The 18,070-nt window shown below is 51.1% G+C and overlaps 1 protein-coding gene across 3 annotated transcripts in view; it reads right to left on the minus strand.

Moving 5' to 3' along the window:
* Positions 1-2,773: 2,773 nt before the first annotated feature.
* LOC143377488 (netrin receptor UNC5C) overlaps positions 2,774-18,070 on the minus strand; it is a 38,992-nt gene continuing 23,695 nt past the window's right edge. Inside the window, exons 3-12 of one of the 3 annotated variants that reach the window (XM_076828756.1) lie at positions 17,056-17,469; positions 16,064-16,345; positions 15,576-15,743; positions 13,713-13,745; positions 13,141-13,305; positions 12,454-12,495; positions 8,220-8,357; positions 6,517-7,014; positions 4,817-5,774; positions 2,774-3,886 (exon numbers count right to left, since the gene is read on the minus strand). In XM_076828756.1, the coding sequence (XP_076684871.1) occupies positions 3,715-3,886; positions 4,817-5,774; positions 6,517-7,014; positions 8,220-8,357; positions 12,454-12,495; positions 13,141-13,305; positions 13,713-13,745; positions 15,576-15,743; positions 16,064-16,345; positions 17,056-17,469 (2,870 nt within the window). In that variant the 3' untranslated portion in view covers positions 2,774-3,714. The remainder of the gene's footprint in view (positions 3,887-4,816; positions 5,775-6,516; positions 7,015-8,219; positions 8,358-12,453; positions 12,496-13,140; positions 13,306-13,712; positions 13,746-15,575; positions 15,744-16,063; positions 16,346-17,055; positions 17,470-18,070) is intronic. The other 2 variants (XM_076828757.1, XM_076828758.1) reach the window with 2 other exon arrangements.

Consider the following 18,070-nt stretch of genomic DNA (forward strand, 5'->3'; position numbering starts at 1 on the left):
GTGTAATCAAGGCACGCCCGCCGGTAGACGCATATCAATGAGGATTCGACATACCGAAGTGTCCCTCTCGCAATCGCGCGAATAGTAAAAGCGGCATCAGAAGCTCATCTCGTCCTGCTCGTCGAGGGGGACGTAGTTACCGTCCCTGTCTCTCTCCCGCGAGCTATTTTTATGGCACTTAGAGTATCCGTGCCGGCAACATGCTGGAGCACTTGAAGAACACTTGTGCACATTCCGTTACGTTTACGCAACGATGCCGAGCAGAGAGGCGTCCGAACGCTGTCGGCCCCGACACACCGTCGGAGAATTGCTCTTCACGGTCTTCCGCGAACAGAGATGAAGTGGAGACGGTTTTTAATTTTCTAGTAGGCTCGGCGGCTTCCACTCTACGGGGCCCTTTGCCACGTGCCTTTTTTCCACCCCCTACCGTTTGTAACAGCTTGCTGGATGTGCCAAAGAGAGACCGGCGACGTCGCATGAGAAAGTCAGTCAGATTCCCTTTCTTCTCCTCGTCACAATTCCCACCCTGTGGCCACCCTCTTAACTTTGGAATTTTAATTAATACCGTGGGAAGGTGGACACTTTCTTTTCGAAGTGGAGAGTATCGAGAGTGGTTGAGATCTATTAGAAACCAGCTTAGTGTTCAATAGGGTGGCCCTTATTTTCAACCCGCGATCTCTTTTGCTCTCACCCCCTGATATGGTTCCATTTCATAAAGAAATAGTCCCTGAAAAAGATCATTGCAATCGGACAACACGAAAGGGTGCCGACCAGGCCTTATTCGAATTTGAAGAATTTCTCAAAAATGGTAAGCCCTATCGAAATTTTGTTCAAATAATATTAAAAGAGCATCCAATTTTCTACAATTAATGTAGATATAATTTTCGCGTGCTTCCAACTATTTTTTAGATAATAGCGTTTGAATACAGAGAGGTCCGCGCTCCGCGCGTATAGACAATACGTCACGCCGTAGAGGTGGGACTCGCGAAGCGCGCACTTCTCTATATTCAAACGTTAATATCTAAAAAATGGTTGGAAGCACGAGAAAATTGTATTTACATTAATTGTAGAAAATTGAATGCTCTTTTAATATTATTTGAACAAAATTTCGATAGAACTTACCATTTTTGAGTAATTCATTAAATCCACACTATTGATGAATTCTAAACTTTAAGGCCTGGTCGGCTCCCTTTCCTGTTGTTCAACTTTTTCAGGGACTATTTTTTTATCAAATGGCATCGTTCTACGGGGCGAGAACAAAGAAATACAAAACAAATTTCGACACGTATAAATAAAGGCCACCCTAGTGTCCACAAGATCCTTTTCTACTCCACCACCACGATTCGCGAAAGTGGACGTTAGCGTCAACGACGACGCTATCAGTCAAAGACAATTTCCCGCGGCAAGGGAAGTCGGAACGATAAGAGCGTCGCGACCCCCCCGGAAGCTCCGTAAACCTGGAAGATGCGTTACTTCGTGGAAAGGCCGGGAAAAGTCGACGAAAAGCTGGTGCACGCGCGACTGGTATCGACATTTCGAAATTGCAACGTTCGACGTCCATTGTCACCCGTCTTCGTTCCCCTGCAGCGTGGGGCCGCGCACCTCCGCCGTGTGCTAGAAAAATCGAGGAATACTCCCCGCGCAGCCACCCTCTAGGGCCGGTCGGCAGATAAAGACGCGGGGGCAGGAGGAACCGTTTCGTCTCTGTCGCGGAAACGGAATTGAGGCACATATACGCGCCTGTCGCTGGAACCAATAGGTGCCTGGAGAATGGGGCCGACGAGACAGTCTTTTGCTGGAAATTATCGGCGATACGTCGATAAAATGCATTTGCGGAGCGTGGGAGTCCATTGTTACCTTTCGCGGGAGCCGTGACTGACGGCGCTTCGTGTCTGATGGATTGCGAGGAATCGTTTCCCCGCGCGATTCCGTTCAGCGTGTTCCCAGTTCCCCGAACCAGGCGGCGAAGCGGCGTTTCCTTGGATTCGTGTGTGATAACTCGCGCGGAGTGTCCCGGCGAGCCGTGATCTACATGGCTGCTGAAAGTTCGGGCGCTATTTTCATTCGCACGGGCAAGTGAAGCATAAAGTTCTGCAGGCTCGAGCAGGCTATAGGACTCTAAAAGCTCGGTCGAGGAAGTGAGACTGATTGGCGAACGCTGATAAAACGTTCCTTCACCCTGCAAGTATTCCGTATTCTGTTCGCTCCATTTTCGAGAACTCGTTCACTCGTTATGCAATTTCGTTCGTAATTCCGGGAACGATCCCGGGCAGGTAAAAAGGTTTCGAGCTAACTCGAGGATGTATTAAGTGCACGCATCGCGGTCCGAGCAGTTACCCGATATCACGGAATCGAAGCTCGGTAATGGAGGAACGTGATGGCCGGCCATGAAACTTAGCAGCGATTACTTCGCCAGAAATGTGGGAGTTCACGATCAATGCTGACTCACTGTTTCAGTGAAAGTAAGATTCGTTCCTCGTCTCCGGGCATTAGGAGCTGCTCGTATCGTGTTACACGCGGTACCCTGCACGGTTTCATATTTAAGGGAGTCGTCGCCCGGGAGCGGCTAAGAGTGTTAGCCGCACCGACCGCTGGAAGCCGTCGCACAGGGCCAATATTTCTTACGATGTGTTCTTCGGCGTGTCTATCTAAATCAATCGATAAATAGGAGCAAGTTAGTGCGGCGAAAAGAAAAAGATTGGCGTGTGAAATAACGGTACAGATAAATGGACTCTTACCTGCCGACGAAGGTGTGAAATGATCGATGCGCCGCTCGAGGTATACAAGAATATTTTATTCGTCGAAAGTAACAAATATACAATTCTTCCAAATAAACTCGTGTCGATTTTTAAACCATCAGACTCGCCGTCGATCGAGGCCGTTCCTACGCGATCGAACGTCCGCGCCCGGATCATTCTCCCCCACGTATTTATTCTCACTCCCCGTTGCACGCGAATCGTATACGGGGCGCGGCGTGTATTGTCGACGTGCACGAAAGAAACACGGCGTTTTGTTCAACAAACTCTGAGAGAGAATAGAAAGATCAACGGAAACGTGTTCGCCATCGAAACCGAGAAAGGGTGAGAGAATTTTGGCACGATCATCCTTCGGGAAACCGGCGGCTCACTCGCGTGTGCTCGTGCAGTTCGTATGTAACAAATCGATAAATCGCGTTCCATTACCTTCTTGTGTTTTCTCTTTTATTTTATCGCTTTGGGAACGATACCGATTCCACCTCCTTCCCACTCGTTCCATACTCAATGTCTATCTATCTAACTATATATATATATATATATATTTATATATAAACATCCGTCTAAATGGACACATCCATTTTGCTCGCGTTCTCTTAGTACGTATGTACACATATATCCATCTAAATGCACAGTCTCTAGTTACTTCGCTCACGATTATACAATACGATTTCCGTTCCCTTCGGTGTCCGCCCCCGAATTCCGCGTAAACGTATCTCTAACGGAAAGAGTCCTCTATTCAGCTTCTTACAAACGGGTCTATGTACAAGGAAAGGACACGCGGCCGATCGCGCACAATTAAGGCAGTGTCTCGACGAGTTCGCGTCAGGAGAGCCGATTAAGAAAATGTTCACCGATGGACACTGTTTGTCACCCACTGGTTCACTGGATCCGCTGTCTATGGATTCCTGGCTTTCACTCACCACTGGAAACGCATCCAGGGCCTGGGCTCAGTGTCGATTCAGAGCCAGGGGCCCAGCTGTGCCTCCAAAATCGTGGCCGCGTCGGTTCTGCCCATCACTCGAAGATGGTTCAGCAGGTCCGTCACGGCCGTGGGCTCGTGGTGCTTCGCCTCCCAGAGGTCCAGGATGTGCTCGGTCGGACTGGACTTCGTCGCGAAGTAGTTGATGTACCTGCGAAGCAACCGGAACACGCGTGTTTTCCTTTGCGGAGAAAGGGGATGCGGTTTTTCGTGAAAGGGGATGAAAGCGTCGGGGGAGACTTTGGTAATCTCTTGGAGTGGAGGTCGGTGATGCTGGATAGAATCTCTCTGGTCAGATGTAGCTCCTTTCAGTATCATATTATCAGCGCTTACTAATCTTGTAATATGTAGGCATTGTAAATTACTCACAAGGGAAGATCCCGAACACGAAAGTTCAAAAAATTCTGAAACTTTGTAAATATGCAGGGGATTCCCTTATGATTAGAACGCAATTTTTCTCTGCTGCCCAAATTCACTCTAAGAGGGTGAAATTAACCCCTGAAAATTCGACTATATTCTGATTTTATTTCGTAACTCGCAATCTGGAAGAGTTAGAAAAAAGTTTCAAGACAAAATATACTTCTTTTAATTAGGACTCTCATTTGGTAACTTACAGTTTTTATAGTTCGCGAGTTATAACACAAAATCGGAAAATAGCCGGAATTTAAGGGATCAATTTCACCGCGTTGGAGTGAATTTGGGCGGCAAACAAACTTCAGAATTTGTTGAATTTCCGGGTTCGGGATCTCTCCTTGTTAGTTAATGAATAAGCAGATTCTAGCATCATTCCTTGATGTTTGAATCAACGCGGAAATACAAAAGTATCAGTGCAATATCTGAATTTTAAAGAGAAAGACACTGATGCCTGTCAGGAGTTACCACCTCACAAAAACGTCACATCCAGCGCCCCCTCCAAAGAAACCGTTAACCTCCGCCGCGCCAGACTACGGCGATCGAGGAAGATCTATAGAAAGACAGGCCTCTGGTGCAGGAAGATTTAAAGAAAGCACCTGTGTACCCCCAGGGCGTGGCCGTCAATCATTACCGACGAAGAAATTGGAAATCTGGTAAGATTGCTAACCTGTCAACCTGAAGCCTCTGCGCCAGCATCCTCCAGTCGTTGCCGAGGGCGTTCGGTGGATCGAGGCACTGGCAGAGCTGCTTCCTGAGGGACCTGGTAAACCGGAACGGTCTCAGGGTGGTGGAGTCGGTGGTGACGTTATTAGCATGGCCGCTGCTGACCACGGTCACTTCCCTAAGCGGTCTGGTCACGCTGCCCGACGAAATCAATTGCTTCGCGCCATCGTAGACGATCCTGAACACCTGCCTGGTGTCCGAATTGCCCTGCGACACCTGGAGCTTGTAGCTCCTGGTGGTGGTGGGCCCGAAGGCCGTGTCCAGGCCGAAGGTGACATGCTTCGTGGTCTCGTGGCAGTTCCACACGTCCCTGAACGAGATCTCCTGCCGCTCCGTGGGCGATTTGCTCTGCCACTCGTTGCCCACCTCCTCCAGGCTCACGCACAGCGACTCCCCGTTGTCCTGGAACAGCAGCGTCCGCGGCTTGTCCAGCAGGTAGCCCCTGATCAGCGACTCCCTGTCGACGATCGCCTTCATCGCTGCCTTCGTGTCCTCCACCGCGTACACCCTGACGCAGCACTGGCCGGCCTGGCTGGCGAACAACGCCAGCCGCAGTCTCTTCGTGGCCAGGGAGTTCTCGCAGCTCTGGCCGGCCAGAACGTAGCCGCGCAGCTGCTCGGTCACGATGAACGCCTCGGCGTGATCCAGCTGCGTGAACAGCGGCGTGTTGATCGTCTCGTTGCCCAACGTCAGCACCCTGGTCCACGTGATCGACTGGTGATCCTTCGAGGTTGTTATCGCCGCGCCGTCCTCCACGCTCAGACCGTCGCACGCCCAGACGCTCAGCTCCCACGTGGCCGGGGACAGCATCGCGCAGTGCTCGAATTGCAGGATCACAGGCTTGTTGAAGGTGGCCGACGGCGGGCCGCACGTCACCACCGCGGATAATTGCGTGATACCGTCTGCGGGGGGAAACAAGCGATCCTGGGTTCGAGTTGTAGGGATGATTTTACGCCGGGCATCGCGGGCGGTCGAGATAACGAGCGCGATGCAAGCGCTCTGGGCTATTCCGCTTCATTCCGCGGGATTTCCATTTACGAATTCGTTGTGTACCGTGGAATACCCATTATCCGAACTTTCGCCATCCGGATACGTGTATAATACTCCGCGAGGGCTGTTGTTTGAATAGAGACTACCTCCGCGTCCTACCATTGAAACATTCTTCCACAGCTATCGGAACTCTAGATCGCACGTTTCACGCTGTCCGCATCGAAGCCATCGATCACGGCGAGCTGCGATCACAGTCCAAGCGGCAAATGTACGCGCGAATTGCGTGATAATTAAGGAACTGGAATCTGACACGGGTCTCGTAAAATCAGTGACGCGCGAACGACCAGCGCCAGTTGAATCCGAAGCTTCCCTCATCCGGACACTCGCGTCTCCCTATTAGGATAATGAAGCTTCTGCCGTAGCTCGGGGGCCGATGTTACGTGCGATAAACGCGTGACTAATACTACTGGCCGAGGACATCGCGGCGGACGGGACCAATTTAAAACGATGACACTCTTCACCTGCCCGTGCGTCCGGCGTACGAAGACATCCCGCGTCCCTCGACAGCCAACTCGGCCGATCGGCGATCGATCCTAGCGGACGTCGAGCCGTCATACGCGAAACGACGCGATTAATAATGCACGCTTCACTTACCGGGCAATCGAGGCCTAAATCGATCCTCGTTCAGCACCGCCAGGTAGAGCTCCTCTCTGAGTGGCTTGGGCACCGCACCCTCGGGCACGGACATCGATATCCCGGCGTCGGGGAGGACCAGGAGGGCGCCGCGCGTGTTCACCGCCGCCCCGGCCACGTTACCGGTCTCCAGCTTCGGCAGCCGAACGCTCTCGGAAGCGACGTTGTACGTGGAGTCGGAGGACGGGTAGGAGCTAGTGACGCTGTTCTCGCAGTCGGAGTGGATCTGCTTGTCGCTGCAGGACTCCTGGGTCGAGGTGCTTGGGGTCGGCGACATTGGCGAGGGCTGCGGGGCGATCGAGAGGTGGGGGACGTCGTAGTGGTGCTCGGAGAGGGATCTCGACATCGACAGCTTCGGGTCGAAAGGATACTCGTAGCAGGCCGGCACGCTCGTCGCCGTTACGTCCGGCTGAAGGCTCAGCTTCTTGTCCTGGTCCGGGAAGAACTCCGGCTGGAATTCTGAAACGCACACCGCCGAGCCACGGCTCGTGGGTATCTCTGCGCGCTGCGGACAGACGCCGCTGTGATACTATCCCGACTTTCGAGAGGGGGGCCATTGGCGCTCGCTACTTTCATCCACTTCGTGGGGCCATTACGAAGATTGGGGGTTCCTCGGGGACAGTGGAGGTTTGGATTTTCGCGTGGGTGTGTTCTAGGCCCTTATTTATACGTGTCGAATTTTTTTCTTCGTATTTCTTTGCTCGCACCCCGTAGAACGGTGCCATTTGATAAATAAAATAGTCCCCGAAAAAGATTATTGCAATCGGACAACAGGAATGGGTGACGACCAAGCCTTAAAGTTTAGAAATCATCAGTAGTCTGGATTTAAAGCATTTATCAAAAATGGTAAGCCCTATCGAAATTTTGTTGAAATAATATTAAAAGAGCATTCAATTTTCTACAATTACTGTATGTATAATTTTTTTCTACTTCCAACCATTTTTTAGATAATAGCATTTGAATATAGACAATACGTCACGCTGTACAGGAGGAACGCGCAAAGTGCGGACCTCTCTATATTCAAACGCTGTTATCTAAAAAATGGTTGAAAGCGCGAAAAAACTTTATATACAGTAATTGTAGAAAATTGAATGCTCTGTTAATATTATTCGAACAAAATTTCAGTAGGACTTACCAGTTTTGAGAAATTCTTCAACGAAACCATTGACCCAGACCTAAACTTTAAGGCCTGATCGGTAACCTTTCCTGTTGTCCGATTGCAATAATCCTTTCAGCGACTATTTTTTCACGAATCGGAACCATATTAGGGGGTGAGAGCAAAAGAGATCGCAGGTTGAAAATAAGGGCCACCTTTGTATGTACTCCTGGGTGCCTCTGATTTGTATTTGATTCGGCAAAGGAGAACGGCGAGTGTACGAGTGCAACTCTTCGGGTCCCGTAGATGAAAGTAGCGAACGCGTCGATCAAACTTCGAAATAGTATCATTGAGACCACTCCGAGCCGCACGAAGGACCGAAAACAATCTGAGATCCTCCGGTTCGCTGTACTCCGCGAAACCTTCGCGGGATCACGTTCAAGAGCCCACCTCTCTCTCTCTAACGAGCAGTATAATTACACCCTCGCGCGGAACCGTCGCCTTTCGCTCCTTCGTCCGCGCGGGAAGGCCGGAGAATCTTTTTTATTCCCGTCTGTGAAATGCTTACCGTTACGGGCCATGGAGTAAAGGGAATGGTCCCGACCTTTGCGCCTCAGGAGCTTCGCTAAGAAGAATGCCAGGCCGCCGATTACCACGCAGGCGACAGTCAGGCCGACGTAAAGAGCCACGTCCATCTGCCGGTTCGCTGTGAACATCAAACGACGACGTTCCATGTTTAAAACCTTCCGCGAACAGCCGACAAAACGTCCGAAGGACCGCGGCTCCGCTAACACGACTCTTTCGCGCTTGAGACCGCTTGCTCGACAGATTATCGCGAGCTCGAACGCTGGATTAGAGTAACCGAGCAGGCGTTAATTCCCCGTTTCGAGATCTCGCTCGGTACTCAGCCGCGGGTGCGAATGGTGAACAGCAATTCTCGCAATTCTCGCGTGCCCGCGAAACGCGCTGCCCGCGGAGCCGGCGAACAACGCCGCCGCTTCATGAATAATTTACGCCGCGATTTTTATTTACTTTTTACGGCCCGAGAGGGGGGTGCGCGGGAGGGCGCGTTTTTAAACGGTGCCCGTGTCTCGCTAAATATTACGACGCGTCGTAGAAAAGTTTTAAGGTTCCTCCGCCATTTACGCCGTCCGACGACGATCTCGCTCCTCCTTCCCCCGGTTCCAACCCCCTCCGGTTTTATCGTTTTACCGCTCTCGCCGGTTTATTTCGCGGGGCGATAAAGATTGGGATCATTATTATCGCGGCCATTAGCTCGTCGCCGGTGTAAAAACGGCCCGGCGTCGCTCGGACGGAACAACAATTTTCGAGGTACGCCCAGATGCGATTGGCAACAAAGACGACGTGGGAAGCGATTAAAATAAGAGGTGCAGACGGGGTGAACGGGAGAGAAAGAGAGAGAGGGAGGATTGCGTCACGGTGGGATAGCTCGGGCATCCTCGTTTCCTCTCCATCGCTTTCTTCGCTCGCATGGGATCGGGATTGAATTACCCGTATGCAAAGTTTCACCGCGATTCGAGCGCGTTTTATGAATTATGTAATATGGAGAATCTCGCGGCGAGTCGTCGCGGGATTAAGCCGAACGACGGTTGTAAATACACGGCGATATACGAGGCGTCATAAATCGCGGAAAGTTCGCGGATATCAATTTGCAGAACGAGGGGCAGCGAGGGGAGGGAGTTATTCTTGAAAGTTTTCTCATTGCGCCGCGCTGGAATGCCTGTCTAACTGTTCGCTGTTTTAAATAGTTTGATAGAAGTCGGAAACGGGACACTGGAAGCCGGGTACTTCCATTTGGGGCGAAGTTCTCTGGCTGGAAGCGATTGCAACGAAAGTTCGGTGTATTGTCTATTTTTAAACGGACGCCAGATTCGGAGCTACCCTGTTCAACTACTCATCTCTTTCCACCCGCGTCACTTACACGAGCACCAACTTGACGATCGACTACGCGGATCACTCAGTCTGGTGGTATTACTCCGCAGAGCGAAATGAATCGGTTGACCATGGTATTGGATTGGGTTTCTATACCCAGCCTTTCGTATGATTGCGATAACCACTCGAGCTGCGCCGAATCTCCACCCTTTAAGCCTACTATTCGAAATGGGCATCGCGTATAGAACCAGCCGGCATTATATCCTCCCTTGAATACTCAAAATGTATCGCTGAATCGTATCGTTCGCAAGTCTACCCACTAATTACGCGAGACGGGGTTCCTAGAAAAGAATTCTCGCCGTGTGTCTCGGGGGCCCGAGAGGCGCGCTTAAAATGCGCGTGCCGCATCGGAAGATTTTCGGAGGAAAATACCACACGGGCGAACACTGTGGCGGCTGACGTTCCTAAGCTTCTTCCAATTTTAGAATGTCAAAGCCATTCCCGGCTGTAACCCCGGTACGTGACTTTCAAAAGCCTCTCCTCTCCTTCGCAGGATCATGGCGCGTCTGCTTGGCGCACGCTTGTCCCCGGGACACGTGCTCCGAACATCAATATACGCGGCGACGAAAACGCATACGAATGCCGCGGAAGGGAGGATGGATTCCCTAAAACGCAATAGTTCCGCGTCGTTACACCCCGAGGGACGCGCGGGGGTTGGTATCCGCGCGCGTGTGTCGGATATGTTCGCGGGGGCTCACCCTCTCAGGAGCGCGAGCTGAAAAGTGGCGCGAGGGTGGCGCCGGGATTTATTTTCTTAGCGGCAATTGATAACGCTTCATAACCCCGACCTAATGTATCTCGAGCCTATAATTCATCCAGCACCCCCACGGAGACACTTTGCGGCGACTGTCGTTCCTCCTTTATCGTGCATCGACAGGTCACGAACGGGGGTCCTTCAGGAACGTTACAACGATTCTAGAACGACTACAGATGGATATGATGTCTCTTTTATGGTCCGAGAAAGTGGAGTCGAGAGTAAAGCCGGGAAGCTAAGCTAAGCTAGGCTAGGCTAAGCTATGCGATGCTATGTTTTAACGTAGCTTTTGGTGGAAACGGTTCCATAAGAATATATTGAAGTTAATTTTTTTAAAACGTAGCATGGCATAACATAGCATAGCATAGCATAGCATAGCATAGCATAGCTTAGCTTCCCGGTGGATTCCCAGCTTAAACGATCGGAGAGGTAATTAGCTACTGAACACTGATAAGTAGAAATTACTCCAAAAGTGTCTAAAAGTTCCAAGAATTCTATTGAGAACCCAGACGAAACTGTCCCACCGAAAGCGAACTACCAAACGAGCCTCTATTCCCCATGAATGCCTAAAAAATGGCAAAGAACTGCTCACAAGAAGCTCCGAAGGGAGTTTTCTGGGAATTTAAATCGAAGCGACTGGGAAACGTCCCATTCCGATTCAGCGATCGTTTCGGTTAGAGCCACGATACCTTTGCGACTGTTCTCGGCTCTGCGCGCGTCTTATCGTGCAGCTCGCGAAAATCGAACCGGCTCCCAGGATTCGAGGGGTCGTTTCTGGGCGCCCATCCCCGTTCCACGCAAGTTCGGGGGCTTCGCCACCCGGGATAATGGCACTTTATTTGCATGCACGATCAATTTCCCCTGGTTTCGCGGCGCGGAGGGGCGTAACGGCTACCGATTACATAATTTTCTTCGATATTAAAGCGGCGTCTCCCCTCGCCGCGGCTGCAGGGAGTGAGGGCCGCAGGTCGAACGGTATCGCGTGCAACTTTGATGTGGCTCCGGTCGATACTATCGTCCACCCACCTCTCGAGGGGTGTCTGGATCTATAACGGACCAGTGGGCCACCCTTGACTACCACCAGCCGCCACCTCATTGTTACGATTGTTTGGACCGCTTGTCGGGAGGCAGCCGTAGCTGCCGGGGCCCTCGCGGAGCGTCAATAATTAACTACCCGCGTAATTAAAAGTAAATACTCGGAGGGGGCCTTGGATGGCGGTCGTTGATGCGGGAAACTTGACTGGTAAATAGACTCGGGCTTGTCGTTCGGCGAAAAATCGGCAACCCTCTGCAGAGGGGACTGAGGTGCTGGGTGCTATTGTAAATGGCACCTTGGAGTTTCTATTTCTGATCTATCTATGGAAATCCATTCGCAATCGGCGTGTAACACCTCGCGCAGAGCCTCGCACGATTCCATCTTCGCCCTCCATGTTCACTGTTAGCCGGTTTTCGCACCGCGGTCGTCGTCGCCGGGAAAAACGAGCAACGGAATGATCAATGATGAATCGACGAATTCATATGGCTGGCTCTGGGGCGATAGGCGTTCCCATCTGCTCCATTAAACCACTATTTTCTCCTATTTCCCTCGGCAAGAGTGACTCGTAACGCCTTCGAACGTCGCATTAATATACCTGAGTCGATGGGTATCGCGCGTTGCGGAGCAGCGGCCGGAATAAGTCGCGCGATAACCTCGAGCTATTCTATTTTGCGGCGCGCGGGGAGATGCCCGATTTGAATGGTATCAGATCGCGAGGGACCGTAGCGCCGCGTTGCGAAACCAACCGGGGGAATATAAACGGCGCTCGCCGGCCGTGAAGAATCCATCCAAGAATGTCGCGCGACGAGTTAGGCGAACGTTTTCCTCCGCGACTGGTCGCACCCTGCGCCTCCTACTCGCGCGGCATTTTATTCCCGCCGTTTCTTTCGGCGGCCGCGGAACGAATCGGGGGTGGGCCTCTCGACACGACGCGAATCGCGGCTTATCTAATCGCGAAAAACTCTCCGCCGTGTCGCGAAACCCGACGGCGAGCTCGCGAAAGGACGCCCCTCTTTCAGGACGGAGCGAGCTTAAACTTCAGAGATACCCGGGACTCACCTTCCTCGGTCAAGTGTGCGCCACCCACTTTCGCGTTGCCACCTGGAAAACAAAGAGAGATGGAATGGTAGAGACGGTTCAGATATCACTCAGGAAGAGCGCCGCGCAGGGAGGGGAATGTTCTTGGATTCTTTAGCGGTGCAATAGAAGTAGGGTAATTCCGAGTGAGATGACCTTTCGCGTAGACTGCAATTTTATTTTATTTCTTTAAATGTACGATTATTTTTTTAATTCAATTTTATATTATTTATCTAACTGAGTTTCCTCTTGCAAATATATTTTTCTCCTTTATAAAACTACTAAATTCACGGTGTACCGATTGTTTTAAAAAAATTGGGCCATCTCTCCCCGACTTACCCTGAAGAAAGTTACTCTCGCCGCCATGCTATTAGAACAAACACGCAAGGGTTAAGGTACTGTTTAGAGTAAACGAGAACCAAGCTTCCCCACTCTAATTAGCAGCAGAGCTATTCTGTAGAATGTCTCAGTGGGAAGGTAATTTAATTCAGTGAAAAGTCGACGTGCTGGCAGGAATCAACCCCGACGGGGTTCTCCGGCGGGGTCCGCATGAATAACGCATCCCCGTCTCCGGCGCTGGACGCACGGGGCCAAAGGCGGGCATCGAACGGGCGGTGAAAGTCGTGACGAGTCCCTACTTGTCTACCAGAATAGTCGCTCGTGACTTACTGTTGCACATGCCGCCGGTGCAATTCGCCACGCTGATGTCCCTACCCTGGCAAGGTCGGCCACCGTGGCTGGGTGGAGGCTCGTCGCACGATCTTCTTCTGGTATGCGTGCAGTCGCTCCCGCACACCGACCATGTCGACCATCTGGACCATCCTCCGTCCACCACTGATCGGCCCCCGGGAAAAAAGAAAAGAAGAGGATCGTCTCGCGTGGAGTCGTTAAAAGGAGACTTGGGCCGACGTAAAGCGACGTCGGGACGTAAAAAGGCAGCGGGCAAAACGGGGAGCAGGGGGCTCGTAACTCGTCCGTATCCCCACGAGCCCTGTCTTAGCAGCCATACTTGTCAATTCGGTTGCCGTGCGCCCGAACGGGCTGCCTTCTCGTTTTAATTGACTCGTATGCGGCCCCCATTCCGCGGATGGGGCGGAGGAAAAAAAAAAGGCAGTGGAAACGGTGGGCCTTAATCTCGACCAACGTCGCGACACCGTACTTACAAATGGCTTTCTTAGCCTCCGTTTCATTTCATCTGATTTCCTTCTTTTCTTTTCGGACTACAAGCGGGGGTGACTTACCCAGAGTGTTGGTGAACTCCTCCAACGCGCCGGCTGTTCCGAAGCAAGCGTTAGACAGAAAAGACACAGACAGGTGCGTTAACGAAAGCGGACAGTTAGGTTTCGTGAGGGGGTGACGTGCGTACACGAAAGCGCAAGACACTCGGTTCACGGTGGCTCAACCCCTTCGCCTCGGGGGTTCTGGATTTGGGAACATGGACATTATGGACGCTCAGAGTTGGGAGCCAAAGATGCTCGCGCTGTGTTCGAAGCCGTCGCTACTTTCGCCAAACGGTGGCCAACTCGGAGCATCCAATCAGGGCTTGAAAACTGTTCTAATATCGATTTCGATTCTCCAAACGGTTATGAAGAACCTTTATTCTGAATAACTGTTATGAAGAACCGAAATTTCCAACTATTATCTGTTTCAGTTACGGTTCCTATTTCCTTCCTCATATCGGTTCCATAACTGTTATTTTTTCGGTTCTATATCGGTTCCGAAACGGTTCTAGAATTAATTCTTGTATCGACTTTTCCCTAATTGATATCATTAATTATTGTAGCTGCAGATTACTGTATATGTGCATATTCTTTATCAAATTCTTATAGAAACATTTATACATGTCATATTGTATAATAAAGCGTTGAAATAAATAAATCAACTAGATATTTTTTTACATTCACACACACTATATCATTCAGAATAGGAAGTTCAAAGTTTCTCATGTTTCTATAAGGAGTATATAAAAAAGATGAACATCTACATCAATCTACAGCTACGATAATGAATGATATCAATTATGGAAAAGTCGATGTAAGAATTGATTCTGGAACCGTTTCAGAACCGATATAGAACCGAGAAAATAGCGGCTATGGAACTGATATGAAGGGGGAAATAGGAACCGTAACCGAAACAGATAGTACTTGGAAACTTCGGTTCTTCATAACAGTTATTTGGAATAAAAGTTCTCCATAACCGTTTTAATCAGAACCTGTATATATAATTTTTAAAGAGTTATTTTCGGGACCGTTTGAAGCCCTGCATCCAATAGATCAGTCATGGAAAGGAGCGAGGGAGGAGTCTCCCTCCGTGAGGACCTCGTGGGAGATCTAAGTCTCAAGACTTAAGATAGAAGCTTACAGAGAGGCTAGAATCTGGCAAGAACCGTTCAAGGAACGAATATCGATCGACATTAACAGTTACTCGCAACCGGTCCCATCGCCTCGTTGATCATGCTCGTACGCAAGCTGAGACAGTGAGTGGCGTCTAGAATCAGAATAGCTCGGTGTCGCGGGCGCGGCCCGTCACCGTCGAGCCGAGGGGTTAATATTTCAAGTGCCGAGGATGCTCGATTCCCCGGGTGGACGTTGCCCTCTCGACGAGCGTTTCAATACACTCCGCACGACCGTCGGACCGCGGGGATGTGCCGCAGGTGTCTTCAGAATGTCGCAAACGTTTTCGAAAGGTGAATACAATTTAAGAGAGGCGACTGCGTGTGCTCGCGAGCAGGCAGGCAAACACAGAAAGAGGCGACGCGCCTGTGTGCTGGGAAGAGGGAAAGAAGGGGGGTGTCGTAAATCAAACGAGAGAGCCTATCCTCTCTTCAGCATCGGTAATATCGGTTTGTCGTGGCAGAACCTGCTTGCCTGTCGTCCCGGCGACACGACTTTAGCCGTCCAGCGCGGAGGGAACGAGGAGGGAACGCCAACGTCCACTCGCCTCGCTCTCCCGCGCTGGGAAATAGACGACGGGACACGGAGAAGGTGGTGGAGCCTCGCAAGAAACCTCTAACCGCGGAACTGAACACCGTATCGGCGGTTAACGAAGCGTGATGCTTCCTCGACGATCCCATCCCACCGGGGCAATGAATTCAAGGGACTCACCGGGACAGTTGGTGTTGCAGTCCGTCTTCTGCTGAGACGGACCGAGGCAGGTCTGACCCCCGTTCATCGGCGATGGATTCGTGCAGGTCCGCGTCCTCTTCTGGCCCCCTTTCGCGCATCTCGAGTGACACTCCGACCAGGCTGACCAGGAGGACCATCCGCCGTTCACTGTAACAGTATCAACGAGGACAGCTTTAGCCCGAGTCTGTTGAGGGGAGAGAAAGAAGTGGAGGGTCCATTAAGATAGGCCATAGACACTTGGGATCAGGGAAAACTTCGTTTCCTAGGCGACTGAAATCGAGTGGGGGTGCAATCTATCGAGCTATCGCAGCTCGGGGACGTTTTCCCTGTAATCCTCACAGTGCGACTATTGCCTGAATGTAAGTTTATCACGCGTCTATCGAACGATATAAAATAGTACAACGTGTCGATGTAATTCTAGCTGGAATAGAGATTCTGTCGCACTAGTATCGTGATCAGTGGCTCACCGTAAACCGTCAAGCTGACAGGGTCGCTGAGCCTCTTGGCGGCGATGTTCTCCGCCACGCAGGTGTAATTCGCTTGATGGCTCAGCTTCGCCTGGCCCACCAGAAGGTGTCCCTCGCTAGACACTAAGAGCGTGTCGGATTCGGTGTCGACGGGCACGTTATTTCTCAGCCAGTACACCCTGGGCGGCGGTACTCCCACAGGGGGCAGACACCTGAGTTCGGTGCTCTGGCCTGCCTCCACCGATACCGAGTACGGCGGCGAGTCGAACTGCTTCTTCAAGTCTGCGAAAATAGAATTTACGGGGATGGGTTTGGAGAGAGTGCAGCGGCGGGAAGAGGAATGGCCCCTGTAACTTAAAGCGAAGGGATTGATGCCAATATTTTTTCATCCCGGATCTCTTTGTCGCTCCGCCCGGGGATACCCGCTCCCGAAGGAAGCAGCTCCGGTGTAATTTATCGCGGTCGCTTTCGCGCACGAAACAGCTCGTCTCGGAAGACACCGGTTACGTAAGCCCAAGTCGGGCAAACGGTCGTTTCCTAAATTGATTCTCTTAGAAACTCCGCCCGGCCGCGCTGTATTGCCTTGCATCAAGGGTCGGAATTAAATAATGACCTCGCTTAGGAGAATCAAGATAATTACGCGGGGGCGAGGGCGAAGTAAGACGAAAGTAACAGTCTTGACAGCCAGTGGGCATTATTCTTAGAAGAATTCGTGTACCCACGGTTGTAGTACGATGGCGATGGAAATAATTAGAGGACCGTCTGGACCAAGTGCGTATCTCGTATAGTGGGATGTGCAATGAAAGCTTCAATTTGATGCACGGGTCCCTAAAATCTTTGATACTTGATCCACCTGTTCGAATCATTTAGAACCACGATTCTGTAATTATTCTGAGCAATCAATAAAATCGCTGAAACCTGACACTCGAGTATTGTGACTTGGCATCAATCCAGACACTGACTACTTTCAGGATTGATTTCCCTGCACTTACAAGCAACATCGATGGTCGCCGGCTGACTCTTAATCTGTCCAGACCCCGACCAGGCGACGCAGTCGCACTTGAACTTGTCCCTGCTGAAATACTCCTCGATGTGATCCCTGGTTACGTTCAATTCGCAGTCGACTATCCTGGTTCCAGTGTGCGGGTCCACGAAGTCTTGCTGCTGCGAGCCGTCCGCTCGTATGTCGTTGCAACGGAAGTAGATTTGCAACGCGTGAGCGGCTTTGCAGTGCAGCGTGGCTGGCTTGTTCTTGACAACGAAGGAATCGACTGGCTCGGTGAGGAAAACCGGCAGATGACCGCCCGCCTCGGAGATTAACTCGGTGTCCGTGGCGATCGTGGCCGAAGGGACGTCGTCCTCCTCCAGGAGGTAGGAATCCTCGTCCTCCGTGGCATCCTCGCCTTCTGAAGCACACGAAAGTCAGAGCAGCTATAGATACGTCCATAAGTACAGAGGGATTAATTTAATTATTCATTCGCGGCACCGGGAACTCTGATTGCACAGCTGTTTACGGATGCGTTAAAAGCCTCCGCAACTGTGATTCCTCCGCGACGAGCTATCTGTGACCCCAATCGCGAGATATGCACGTCTGAGCGCCATAATGAGAGTATAAGAAAGACACCAGACGTAATTACAGTTGCAATTGGCGTATCGAGAAACAGATCGATGACACAAGCGCCGTGTCTATTCTTAGTGAAATGTTCTATCGCCGTCCCGTCCCAACTTCGTTCAGATGCAACAAGAAGCTTCAATCATTCGTTATCACCCGGAGAGATGAACATTGAGGCTACACCAGTATTACAACCCCTTCCCATAAGCGTCGCTGGGTCGCAACGATCCAGACGACAATAACGAGCCGGGCAATTAACGTCCGCCGATTAATCGAAACAAATGCCGTTGCTTATTATCGGCCGCCGTAATAAATTCGTAGAATTATCGTGATTATCATGGCAGGAGGCTGCGGCAATCATAGTATCGCGGGACGGACAACAGGGCTCGCCCAGT

This window comes from Andrena cerasifolii, chromosome 16 (assembly GCF_050908995.1).
Source record: "Andrena cerasifolii isolate SP2316 chromosome 16, iyAndCera1_principal, whole genome shotgun sequence".
NCBI classification, from domain to species: Eukaryota; Metazoa; Arthropoda; class Insecta; order Hymenoptera; family Andrenidae; genus Andrena; species Andrena cerasifolii.